The sequence below is a fragment of the Pempheris klunzingeri genome, chromosome 24, assembly GCF_042242105.1.
Source record: "Pempheris klunzingeri isolate RE-2024b chromosome 24, fPemKlu1.hap1, whole genome shotgun sequence".
Lineage (NCBI taxonomy): Eukaryota > Metazoa > Chordata > Actinopteri > Acropomatiformes > Pempheridae > Pempheris > Pempheris klunzingeri.
The window spans coordinates 8,496,795-8,510,558 of NC_092035.1; the positions used below are offsets into that span (position 1 = coordinate 8,496,795).

At 40.6% G+C, this 13,764-nt stretch overlaps 1 protein-coding gene across 1 annotated transcript; it reads left to right on the plus strand.

The window, feature by feature from the left end:
• The first annotated feature begins 2,394 nt into the window (after positions 1 to 2,394).
• acp2 (acid phosphatase 2, lysosomal) lies at positions 2,395 to 10,473 on the plus strand. The gene is made up of 13 exons (XM_070855572.1): positions 2,395 to 2,489; positions 5,057 to 5,152; positions 5,709 to 5,795; positions 6,135 to 6,195; positions 6,285 to 6,376; positions 6,468 to 6,566; positions 6,691 to 6,780; positions 7,780 to 7,863; positions 7,969 to 8,017; positions 8,652 to 8,740; positions 8,946 to 9,052; positions 9,261 to 9,436; positions 9,552 to 10,473. The coding sequence occupies exons 1-13, from the start codon at positions 2,400 to 2,402 to the stop codon at positions 9,695 to 9,697; spliced, it is 1,266 nt and encodes a 421-aa protein (XP_070711673.1). The 5' UTR covers positions 2,395 to 2,399; the 3' UTR covers positions 9,698 to 10,473.
• The last annotated feature ends 3,291 nt before the right edge of the window (positions 10,474 to 13,764 follow it).

Below are 13,764 nucleotides of genomic sequence, written 5' to 3' on the forward strand. Positions count from 1 at the left end.
TCATTAATAGAAGAAAATAAAAGCAACCCTAGATTTCTGTTCAGCACAATAGCCAGGCTGTCAAAGAACTGCCTTTTCCATCTATGTAATATTGCTAAAATCCGGCCCATCTTGTCTATGAATGATGCAGTAAAATGAGTCCATGCATTTGTCACTTCTATTGCAACTTGTTATTATCAGGCTGCCCCAATAAGTCGTTAAAGACTCTCCAGCTGGTCCAGAACATCCTGCAGGTTCCTGTGGATCCTGGTCCTGGTCCTGGTCCTGCTGCTGTGGTTCTCTGGTTCCTGTGGATCCTGGTCCTGATTCTCCTGCTGTGGTTCTCTGGCTTCATGAATCACTGCTGCGGATCGTCGGCCACTCGTTGGCCAAAACACAACTCTGTCTGTCTTTTTCTTGAAACAATAAGTCACTAATTTCTACCCCATGCAAAATGAGCCATGTGTTCCTTTTTTGATTCAAGTAAAGCATCAGAAAATTAGGAGCTTGTCTACCTCAGTGGGATATTTTGGGATTTCTTTCCACCACGGGTTAATTTTCAACTCCACGAGGGCGCCACGTTGTACAAGCCCACTGTGACCAGGCCTGAGGACAGACACTTGTACTGTTACACCCAGAAAATCTGAAAATCTGCACCTGTCTGAGTATCAGTTCGCTGTCTGAAGGGCCTGTGTTCACCGCAGAGAATACCCAAGGCCCTCTTACTAGTTTTTTCTGGAGCTTTCAACTGCAATTAGACAGTCTTCCTCAGCAGACAGCTTTTGCTCATGCAAGAGTGTTTTGTCAAACTATTGTTTCTGATGAATGAATTTCAGAAGTTTGGCTTTTAACTCACTTAATGGTGAAGAATATAATTTATTTTGGACTCAAAATCCGAAAAAGCCAATAGAAATAAAGCTGTAGTAGGGCCTATTGATACAACTCATAACAGTAGTACTAGTGGTAGTAGTGGAATTGATAGTGGGAGTAATATTATGATAAGGGGCACAGTTAGTAATAGTTGTAGCGTATTAGCATCAGTATTTGGCAGCAGTGAGTGGTGTTAGTGGAGTTTTAGCTCACATCTGTGCTGTAATGAAAGTGTTTATACAGCGAGACACAGTGAAACTGGAGCTAAATTTGAGGGTTAAAGTCCAAGATGCAGATTTGTGCCAAGACCGGCTCAAAGCTACAATTGTGAATATTATATTCGGTAATGCTTTAGATTACAGCCTGCAAATCACAGCATAAATATTGTGCACATACTGCAGGGTTTCAATTCAATTCAATTCTATTCTTGGAAAAACCATTAGCAAAGCGCAGGAAAGCACATTTTTCACTATGTAATCACAGTGAAGTTGAATACTGGTGATGAAAAAAGGTCAGAGGGCGACGGGCACCAGACCCCCACTGGGGTCCAGGCTTAGTGCTTCTTGTTGCCAGATCCTCACACAACAAAGCTGCTTTTCACTTTCACTGTGTAAACAGACACAGATCAGCGGACCAGAGGGTCATGCGGGAAGGGTCAGTTGAGGACCAAAGGTTGTCCATGATTACTGCTATGGAGCACAGGAAGCCGTTTTTAAAACCTCATGCTTGGTTGCAGCCAGTACAACACTGACCTCTAGTGGATAAGGAGAGAAATGCACGTCTCCAATAGTGACATGACAATGATGACCTGTGTGTTTTGGCAGGATGTCAGTGGAGACCCATTTCTGCCAAGAAAATGAAAAAATTACTTACGTGACCTGTCTGAATGACCTTACTGGGTCCTTATCCCGTAGGCCTGTACATCATAAGACAGTATAAGAGCTGAGAAACAGGATACATGAAATACAAACAAGGCTACACAATTATACAGCTAGAAAGTAGACTTAGGTGGTCAGAATTTTTAGTTTGTAAATCAAAATGTTGACATATCTCATAAATATGACTTGCAGTGAGTGCCCTCCTCTCACCAGTGGCATGTGGATACTGTAGCATCCGATATAAAACAGTTTTCCTCGTCAAAAAACTAAAATAAAGGCAATGTTATTGGTCGTGTCACAGCTTATGAATGGGTCGGAGCTCTGGTGTGTTGATAAGCACGTTTGTTGTTCCGTCACTTCCGCTTTCCTTCTCTTACTATTTCAAAATAAAATGCATGATAATCAACATGTGTCAATTATGAATAAAAACGGCAAAAAGTCTTATAAATTGAATATACACTGCGAAAATAATAGTGTACATGTCCATCTTGACCTCTTAATGTTCCCCCAGTCTGGCAGGATTTTGTTACATTTACGAGCAGCATTTTATGATTTAACTTCCGGTGTGGTTGAGGCTAGGCTAACCATGGCTAGCTTGATGCAGGAGACCTGAGGCTCGGCTATCTAGAGTTAGCACGTATAGTTTAGCCCTCCGGCCATACGGACGGAAACATGGTGGCTGCCGCTCTACTCTTCTTATTAATGGTGTGCTCTGTCTGTGAAAAAGCTGCAGCAGAAAGAAAACTAGTTTATGTGACTGTGGTGAGTAATATTCGTATCTGCTATAAAAGCGACAGAGGCTGTTTTTAACTAAGCAGTGATTCGTTTGGTGCGAGTTGACGTTTGCGGAACTACATTCAAAATTTAGGAGTTTCTGTGTTTCCTCTGCCTACCTTTAAATATGTACTTTGTCTAGATACGACTTGAGTTTGTCAGAAATTATTTGTGTCTTTTAGTGAATTCGGCACATTAATATTCCCGCTAACAACACTTGCATAGATAGATACTAGCATACTTTGCTAGTGAGGCATCGCGGGAGTAACCTAACATTGTATAAGTGGATATTTCATTGAAACAAACCCAGAAACTAACATTAAATGATTATACGTCAATTGTACAAAGGATAAGCTGTACCTTGAGTCCTGGGGCACCAAGAAATGACCAAAAAATAGCCCTTTCGTGTTAAGATAATTCATGCGAAACAGGTATTACCAGTCTCACCTGCCAGCTTGATCACGTTACTAAAATATTTGGTTTGGACTGTAGCAAGTGGTTGTCAGGAACTCATCCTGCCAGGCGACAGGTCAGCTCTACTAACAGTACAAACACCAAACAACACTCGGCAATAGCTCATGTTTGCTGTGTCAATACTGATATTGTTTAAGTCCTATCTTATGTCTGACGCATGTCTGGTCAGGATGATAATGATTTGGGTCATGTTGAAACCTCCACTGTCTCTGCTTGGACAGACCTGATTCCAAGCTCAGAGACACATGTTAGAGAAGAACTTCCTGAAGTATTTGCAGATGCAGATGCCCTGGACCTGTTCACAGCTCACCGGCCACCCTGCCTCAGGGAACAGAGCAGTGTAGTCAAGGATACAGAAGTTGTTGTCTTGACTGAGGAAACAATGAGCTATACATTGAGCCACTGCAAGATAACGCAGGCGTGCAGAATAGAACACAAGCAAATAAAATGGTGCAGTAGTAAGAATAAAACATCTCGCTCCATCAAGGATACAATCTGGATGCACCTTGCACTTGTGTCACATCTCCCCCGCTGCTTGTTTTTCTCATAATTATGTTCTGAAGTGCCTTTGTTCGCTCACTGTGTACATCTCCTTAACCCGTACAAATATTTTAGGAAGGATTTGAAATGGTTGTAGCTTTATGGGTGCTCTAAAGGTTGTTTAGTCCTCTCAGAGTCACATCCATACGAAGTAAAAACCAGCACTACCACTGTGACTTCCACCTTAAGTGCACACATTAGTGTGTTTTTGCATGCCCTTCCTTTTATTGCACTTCACTTACTGCTAAACAAGGGCCAGTGGATTTCATCTGTCTGGTTATTTCCTATGCAAAGTGTAGAGATACATGCAGGAGGGTGATAATGTAGTTGCAGCAACACTGAACACAAATCTTGTGACTGCTGTAGGATAAAACCCTGTAGTTGTTATACTACTACAATAATGTAGTAATGCTTCCACTTCGATATATTCAAAAACCTGTACATTTGGATCTGTAGAATCCCCACATAAATGTGCTTTTTGTGATTATTTAACGTCATCTCTTATTCATGTCATTCCACTCTGACTTGAGGATGGGTGGGCTCTGTTTCCACCCATCTATTCCTCTTTTTTTAGCATTGCAGTCATGGAATCTGTCATGGATGTGAGAATTGAAATAGCATTGGACACACTCGTGTTTTCACGTGTTAAAGCCATGACATCAAGCATCTTGCATGTCACATTGTTAAAATATGACACACAGAGAGTCAGGTCAGAGGCTGGACGTAGATTTTCTCATAGGAAAGTTGTTTTGTTGACTGCTGTTGCAGCTGCTATTGAGGGCGCTTAACGTTACGTGCTCTCGTTCTTAGAAACGGTTACCTAGTCGCCTGCTAGATAGCCATTAAAACATCGTGCAGCAGGTAAGATTAGCAGTCTTAAAGGGATAAGCCACTCTTCAAATAGAGTTTACACACCTTTCCTGCTATTTTGGACCAGCCATGCATCTGCTTCACACCGGAAAACCACAAATTTACACTTCTCCTTACTACCTCCAAAATTGAAACTTGAAACTCTGCTTGAATTGACAGCTGATGCTGTGGCGTCCAGTAAACCAACCACAGGTCTCTGTTTATTATTAGAGGAGGATGTTCACCAGCCAGTAGTGACACAGATGGATGGATTCTCTTTTAAATGAGCTGCATGGTGTTTCCTAAATGTCTCCTGCAATAAAAGTGGCATGAGAAGGGTTAGAAGTGATATGAAATAAAGATACTCCCATACAGTGGGAAATGGGGTTGTGATGTAGGCTCTTAAAGACTAAAGTGTAACACAAGTCACAGGATGAAACAGTGAAAGTTTTATTTGCTGACAATTCATAAATCAGCTGAATTGAGCAGTTTCCATGCTTAATTCAGCTGTAATCCAACCCTACTAATCAAATTTCTAAACAGCGTGAGTTAATAGAAAGTACTGAAAGATACTGCATGTCACATTTTCTTTTGCTATCGGGCAGTTTTTCTGTTGTACTTTCACGGTAAAGGGGAATAGCATGTTGTTAGTTAGTTGGTGTTACCTGACATGTCTTCTCTCTCCCCTCCAGTTGTTTCGGCATGGTGACAGGTCACCAGTCAAAGCCTATCCTACTGACCCTCACCAAGAGAGCGCCTGGCCACAAGGCTTTGGACAGCTGTCGCAGGTATAGTGAATATTCTTCATTGGAGAAATTGCAGTGCATCAGCGCTTATGTATGCATGTGCTGTTCAAATGCAGCATCCTGCATTTATATAAAATTTGGAAGCATTTCCATATTTGCTAATTTTGAAAAAGATATTTTCTTGTATATGGTTGCAATAGCCATCTATTGTATTTATATCTCAGCCATCACATACAGTATAAAGAACAGATGATATGCACAGTTATATACAGCATCATAATCAACAGAGACTATGCTGAGTACTATACTGCATTAAAAGTTCTTTAAAGTTCTGAAGCTCCCTTAACTCGGCCAGTACATTAAAGTCAATGTTTTCATACGATTAAAGAGTCCAGAGCTCAGGCTAGTTAGTATCAGTGTGCACAGCGATGGCACACATTTTCTTCTGCAAATCACTCTCTAGTTTGTTACTTCCAACTTGCTATTTTGATTTCATTTTCCCACTTTAAACACAGATTTTGAAACTTCATCTGGTGATGTCACCAGGAGTGTAATATCAATTTCCTCTCGGTGTGTGTGTGTGTGTGTGTGTTTTCAGGAAGGGATGAGGCAGCACTACGAGCTGGGCCACTTTCTGAGGAACCGATACAAAGAATTCCTCAATGAATCCTATGACAGGCACGAGGTAGATGTCCTCTCCTCTCCGCTTTCAGATCACATGACGCCTCACCAAAGCCCTCACAGACAGACGATGATTCATTAATGTTTGGGAGGGGTGGCCCCTCGCCATGTTGGTGTTATACAGGGTTCCCACTGGTGCTGGAATTCCTGGAACATGATGGAAGTTTGAGAGGTGTTTTCCAGGAGGAGGGGCCTGTGTATTTTTGCACTTTATTGAAGTCTGTCTGTAGCTCTGTTCTTCAAACTATCCAATATTTAGATTAATTATATTTAATGCTGTTTTTTCAAGGCTGCAGTTAAAATTATAAATCAGATCCCTCACTGGTGTGTCCTTCGTCCTCAGATTTTGGTTCGCAGTACAGACTACGATCGCACCCTGATGAGCGCTGAGGCCAACCTCGCAGGTGTGAGCATCAGTCGACTCATCTTCCTCCTACCTCTCTTCCCAGCACCTCCCTTCCTCACATTAACAGCCTGTGTTATTGTCATCCAGGGCTCTACCCGCCCAGCGGTCGGCAGGTGTTCACACCAAACCTGCAGTGGCAGCCAATACCCGTACACACCGTGCCACAAAATGCAGAGAGGGTATGTGTACAATAAAAATAGTTTCATCAGTGCTCTTTGCTCTTTACGGTATTTATCACACTTTGTCTGAACTTTGCGTCTCTTCTTCTAGCTCCTCTCGTTTCCTCTGAATGACTGCCCTCGCTTCAAACAGCTGATGAATGAAACCGAACACACAGAGGAATTTCTAAATGTCACCACCACATACCAGGTACAGCCAATATTTCTGAGGATTTGTGGGGGTTACAAGTATAGATTTTTTTGTCCAAATGTCTTAAAGATGTGAAGGTGGTACAAATGGAGGTATGTGGAGCTTATTGTGTTCCTCTCTCCAGGACATTATAGAGCTGGTGAGAAATAGAACAGGACTGGCTAAGACTACAGTGGAATCTGTCTGGAGCGTGTACGACACACTCTTCTGTGAGGTGAAAACACACACACAGAACCACACAAAATGCACACACACTGTGCAATATTGCTGTAACCAACAGCAGCTAATTGCCACCCCAGTGTGTGATTTTTAGATAGCACACTGGCTTTCTGGGAGCAAAAGAGTTGTGACATGTAAGGAACAAGTGGTTAAAGCAGAAGTGAACATTTTGCATTGCTGTCTGTCTGACTGGCAACATACTGTATTTGTGTAATGACCCTACCTTTCCTGTTTTCTGGTTTAGTGTTATTTGAGGTATGATGGATTGAATTTATTATTTCCAAATGGGAGAGATGAACAGATTTTTGCAGGTTTTCATGTCCTAGTTGCAAGATATTAAGTAAGAAGAAAAAAGACACCATTATAGCGAAGTGCACAACTATTCATGTCACCCTCATTTCAAAATAAGAGTTTCCTAAGTTGTGTGTGAACATCTGGCGAGCTGGACTGTTACTGTCTAAATGTGGGGTCATGTTGGTTTTAGTCTTGTGACTCAATTGGCCTCACCAGTTTCTGAGGAACACACAGTTATTTCAGCTAACAAGCCGAGACGTTAGAGGAACAGGAGTTGTAGCAGTTTCATCTGCATTTTTTCCCCCGGTCTTATCTAGTTCACAAAGGTCACTGTCTGCATTTCAGCATGGGCACACACATCCCTCAACAATCAATACTCTGTATTATTGTCAACACGTGTATTGACATCTGCGTCTACAAAATTCTGTTTTTTCACGGATAAAATCCACACTATTACAAGTTAGATGGAAGATTTCAAGTATGAGCCAAATATGAAATCTGGGACAGCTGGGTCACTGAGTACAGCCGCAGAATAATTAAGCAACAGTGTGAGAGATGGTCGCAGAGGGCCGCTGACAGTGCTATTAAGAACACAAAGACAGTTTGTCACTTTAACTACTGCCTAATTAAAGCATTCATGCCTTCACTGTCCTTTTCATGGTTTTCATAATTCCCACTGTGTGTGTCTGTGTGAATTCAGTCCCGTCACAACAAGTCGGCGCCTGACTGGGTGACCCCTGATGTTATGGAGAAGCTCCGAGTGCTCAAAGACTTTGGATTTCAGGTAAATTAGTAGCAATATCTGTGGGTTTATTTGGGGGTTTTGGTGTCGCATGGTGATCTAAATGTCATTTTGAAGTATTGTAATGATACTGTTTAATGTTCACAGGTCATATTCGGGGTCTATAAACAACAAGAAAAGAGTCGGCTGCAAGGAGGTGTGTGTGTGTGTGTGTGTGTGTGTAAAATATCAGTCACAATTATATAATTTCATGTAAAAAAAAAAAAAAAAGGAAATTTTCTAAAACGGCTGAACACAGTTTTTAGCAAATGTTACTCGAACAGGAAGAAATAAACCATTTATTGGGGACTATTTTTAGCAGCGGATTAATACACATTTGTAGTGACAGGAGCAGGATGGTGGACAACTATGGAGCTCTATGGCACAGAGGAATAAGCTGCATAAGGCAGTGGATGCACACACAATATTAAGTTACTCAGTCGTGTACATTCATTGTTGGTTTCAGTCTTTTCATGGGTTTTGTCGACAATAAGAAATTATCACCAGACTGATAGATAGATAGATAGATAGATAGACTTTATTGTCTGCCCCAGACGGTGACAGAAATTCTCCTTTGACAAGGCTCTAACAATAAAAAACAACACATATCACACACACATGACAAGTGAAATGTTAAAAGCAAACAGCAGCCAATACATGCCAAATATATGTAATGTTCAGTGTCTTATTTCATGTTGTTCAGGGTGGTTATTGCAATGGGAATAAAGGATTTTTTATAGATGTGAATGTGAATGTTATCCATTAAATAAGAACTGCTGTCTGTCTTCTAGGTATCCTCTTGGGTGAAATAGTGAAGAATCTTTCCAAGATGGCCGTCTCAGACCCAAAACAGAGACTGAAACTGATGGTGCTGTCAGCGGTGAGCGAGTTAACAACACTAACTCTCTAAGAATAACTTTTAATTGCTAATAGGTGTATTTTTCTAACCTGAACAGAGCCAGGCTGTTTCCAGTCTTTGTGCTAAGCTAAGCGAAGCTAAGTCTGGCTGTAACTTCATATTTAGCGTACAGACATGAGAGCTGAATCTATCTTCTCATCTAACTCTGCGTGTGTCTGTCCCACAGCATGACACCACCGTAGCCGCTCTTCAGGCCAGCTTGAATGTGTTCAACGGAAGACAACCGCCATACGCCTCCTGTCACATATGTGAGCTGTACAGGGACGACAACGGGTAAAACACACACAGTAGACATTCAGTCAAACCTGATACTGACACACACAGACTCCATGCGATATTAAGAAGCTGATACAAGGAAGAAAAGAAAAAAACTGCTAAGAGAAATAAATGGATGAGACTTAGGACTGTTTGTTTGCTGATAGACGACATCAGACAGTCAGTCTGTAAAACTGAAGTCTCTCCTCTCTCTTTGTTTGTCCAGCTCTGCCTCGGTGTCCATGTTTTACCGGAATGACAGCACAGTGGCGCCCTACCCCCTGCAGCTACCCGGCTGCTCCCTTGACTGCCCCCTAGAGGAGTTCGTGAGAATTACAAAGCTCTCCATTTCAGAAGACAGGGACAAAGAGTGTCAAGTGCCTTCAGAAGGGAGAGAAAAAGGTTTTCACACACTACAAACTCAAGACTGCTAAAATAGGAAAAAAAAGATGACTGCTTGTGTCGCCATTTACCTATTACATGTGTCCATCTCGTTCCTTTCTATCTCCATCTGCAGAAGTGATCATCAGTCTGGCGGTGTCTGGATGCCTGCTCTTCCTCCTCATCGCCCTCCTCCTTGGCGTCATTTGTTGGCAGAAGGAGCCAATCAGCAACCAGGGATACCGCCACGTGATCAACCAGGAAGTGGGAGAGGAATCCTGACAGAAGCACAGACTCCTCCCTCGGAGATCTCCAAACCTCACATCTTCGGACAGCAGCGATGACGATGAACTCTGAACCTTTTCGATGGCTTCATTGATACAATGATTAGATTTTTTTTTATTTTTAAACTGAGTTTTCGTCCAAAATGACCGTGTTTCTGTCGCGTCAGAGGGAAGGATGTTAGAAAAACTTTTCAATGTAAGATTTTAGAGAAACACTGCTTTTAAAAACTGTTACATCGTCTCTCTAAACTAACATGATTGGGGATGAGTGAGACGTTGCTGGAGGGACCAGGACTGATTTCCACATAAAAAAGGAAATAATTTTTGTATTTTAGCAGATTCTCAGCTAAAGTAACTGTAGTGTTCCTGCATGGTCTGATCTCCAGTCAGCCAAATAAGTTCATGATTTCAACAAATAGGACCCAGATTTCTTCTTGGAAAGCCACTGTCTTTGTCATTCAGTGTGGGTGACTGTGAAATTGCACATTTTGGGACTTGAATGGCTGCAGCAAATTTTAGAAAGTCAGTGCAGAAAATAGTAATAATCGGCTGGATATTTTCCAATAGAAAATTGAAAAATAAATAATAAATTTCTTATTTTTTAGTGTTTTCACAGGTCTGATTTTCCTTAAAAACATGTAGCACAAATAGGACTTTCCTTGATTACAACAAGACAACACGTAAGATGAACTAATCAGCTAAAAATGTTTCTAAAGGTAAGACCAGAATGATGCAGGTCTGTTTTTCCACACGTTCTTCATGTTATGAAATCACTTTTTTAACTGGCAAGAGTACATTTGTTCATGCATATGTCCATGTGGCACAGATGTATTCATGAATTTACGGCTCAGTTAGTGTGTTATGACCTGTGTACAGTACATGTGTTTCAGCTCATGTGTTCTTATGCGTAAAGGGGGGCACTATTTATAGGCGACACAAGCAGCTGCCCAGACCACCACTCAAAGTGTGTGTGTGTGTGGGGGGGGGGCTGCTGATCTTCACAAAAATTGAACATAAGGGAAGAATAATCCAAAGATCTGTAGAAGGAGTACCACCTCTAGTCCTGGCAATGCAGTTCTGTGAAGCTTAAAGGGGACCTATTCGGCTTTTCCTTATTTTCTGTCTTACAGATATACAGATAATGTTAAAATGTAGGATGTTTCTTTTAAATCTGGCCAAAACTTCAAATAGTAAGGTAAACATGTAAAAGTAGTACTTGTGAGCACAATAGTTCCCCTTTAATGTTTTGGGTTGTGAGGTGGTGGGGGAGTACAGGGAAGCTTGTCTATGGCACCAAATGTGCTGGTTGCGTCCCTGTGTGCTAGTGTTGTCTCCGGAGCCTATTGACCGAGATGCCTTAAATATTTTTAATATTGGGGTCTTTTTTTCTGACGTGTCGCATTTTTGTAGGATTTCACGTTTGTGATTTGAACGCCTTCAAACGGGTGTCTTCGATTAATCAGAGGAGCAGCGGGGCGGTGTTGAACCAGAGAGAGCTGGCTTAAGCCAACATCCACCCCAGACACCTTTAGCACGACACTAAGACACCAGGTGAGCCTGACCTTTTGACCTTGGTGGAGAGAAACCAAATACTTCCTTTTTTTTCAACGAGAATCAAATCAGTTTTTCAAATCATATAAAACAGATAGAGCTTACAGCTTTCATTAAAAACAGAATATTATTAAATTTTTTACAAAAAATATCTTGGACCTTTGGAAACACTGGAAATCTTTACATTTGTGTGTTTTTGGATTATTTGATTTAAATACATGAAAAATAAAAACCTGAACCAGTCATCTTTTAAATGCTTTCCCTTAAAGGATGTTTGTTGTGAAAAACCATAACCTGTACCTTTCCTGATGTAGTTTAAGAACAAGATAACACTCGGTGTTGTAACACAGGAGTTATACAACAGGAGAAAGAAAAGAAAAGTTTCTCTCTGTTGGGTCTCGCACCCCAAAAATCGAATATATTACTAAGAAGTATGAATCCTAATGCAGTCATGACCAGGATCTTCTCATGTGGCCCCTCTGAATTGTCATTTCACTTTTCTTTCATGCAGTGTGAAATGATTGTTCAGACTTTTTTTTAAAGAATAAATGATCAATCATTGCTAATGTTTATAGATGCATGACATGGAAAAAACATTATCTCTTTGCTTGTGTTTTCCTTTGCACAGTAAGCTCAAACTTCGACTTTGTGTATTTGTCACCCTGAAATGATGCTGTCTTTGTTTGGAGAAAAAACCCACTCAGGAATGCAGAGCTATTAGTGTGGCAGCACCAATCAAATCAGTACTGGGCCAAAGATGCTTTTACTATTTTTCACTCTCACACAGAGAACACTTGGACCAAGGACTCCTGCTGGAAGGTCTAGGGTGGAAACAAAAGTAATTTGAATATATTTTCTGGTGCAGTGATTCCACTAATAGCTCCCTAAAATAAATATGTTGATGCCTTATAAAATGGCGGAGAAAAAAAAGACAACATGGCCAGCTTTTGCAGTGAGCTGCCAGCTGCTGTTGTGACTTAATTGGGACGTTCCTCATAAATTTGTTAACCAGGAAATTCAGCCACATGACCAGGTGCAGGAGTTCATTCCTGTGCGTAGTGAACGTGGTTTTATCTTGCTAATGTAGAGATGATCTGCTGATCACTCTTGCCAGGGCAGAGCGGGCACTAAACCTTGCAGCAACACCTTAATTGAGGAATAATTGTAGTTAGTTTAACAGCGTGATTGATTGGCTCACTCTTGTCTTAAAACCAGTGCAGTAGGCCTTTATTTAAACAAGGTAGTGCTTTTCTTGCATACATCGTTAGTGATCTGTCGCACAATAGGTTACATTCAGTATGGCCACGGATAAAACAATCCAGAACATAAAACAATGATCACTGCCTTTTCAGAGCAGATAGAGCAAATAACATTTTTACACAAATAATGTCACCTTGGAAAGAAAATATGACGCTTGCACTCTGATGCAGAAGCATGCACTGCAGGTGTTTTTTTTTTTTCTGGAATAGGTGAACAGGACCCAACACTGGCAACTTCTTCTCCACTGGTGTGTTTTAAAGTACCCTGTCACACTTGTTGGAACAAGTAATGCTTCTCTCTTCTCCTCTATGAAGTTTAAACTTTACATGGTCATTTACAGATTGAGTTTCATGACAGCTGACGTCTTAAGTTGGGAGCATTTTTTTTCATTCAGTCCAGACAAACTTAGTTAGCACAGATACACTGATTTTGGTCTTAAGAAGTGGGTCATATCAGCTAACGTTCCATTAAAGTGAAATATTGCTTACAGGCTGCAGTCGGTCATGTACAGAAAAGTATTACAGTGAGAAATAAGGGGGGAAAAATGAGGAGACTTTTTTTATTTTGAATTTTACAGAATAAATCAAGATTTTTTGGGGGCATTTTGAGAATAAAGTCAAAATGTTCCGATAAATAAAGTTGAAATGTTGAGAATAAATTAAACTACTTGACATGTTCACTTTATTCACAACATTTCAACTTTATTCTTGAAAGGCAAAATAAATAATAATAAAAAAAAAACTTTCTCCTCTCATTGTTACCCCTAATAGAAAATTCATGAGCTTTTGAGTAATGACAGAGAAGGGAAGTGAAAAATAGAAATTATAAAATCTGATAAAATAATAAAACTTAAAAATAAAAGAGTGTATAAAAGCATACTACACCAAAACAAATCTCTAAGATCACACACACACTTTCTCAAAATGTCACACATGGATTTAAAGTCGATAATTTGGAGACACACAAATAATTAAAAACATACATAATCCAACCATTTCTTGTGCAAAAATATTTTCCTTAAGGAATCAAACTATTAGATATGACAAAATGTGATGGCACATTGATATTTCCTTTCTCAAAGGACAAATGGTAAAATGTAAAATTCAGACTGTTCTCGAAGACGACACAGAAAACAAGTAGGAAGAGAAATCCTACGTTCAGGCCCAGAGCCTTTTTCTCTGAAGGTGAACTTCTTCCAAGTGCAAATCGTTGCCTCACAGCTCACAAAGTATCAGATTACATGACAAGTTTTTG

Bases quoted from the DNA above. Each gene is read 5' to 3' on its own strand.
- acp2 (XM_070855572.1), top strand. From the start codon at position 2,400: ATGGTGGCTGCCGCTCTACTCTTCTTATTAATGGTGTGCTCTGTCTGT. The intron at 6,377-6,467 runs GTATGTGTACAA...CTCTTCTTCTAG, and splicing joins TGCCACAAAATGCAGAGAGG to CTCCTCTCGTTTCCTCTGAA. The intron at 6,567-6,690 runs GTACAGCCAATA...TCCTCTCTCCAG, and splicing joins ATGTCACCACCACATACCAG to GACATTATAGAGCTGGTGAG.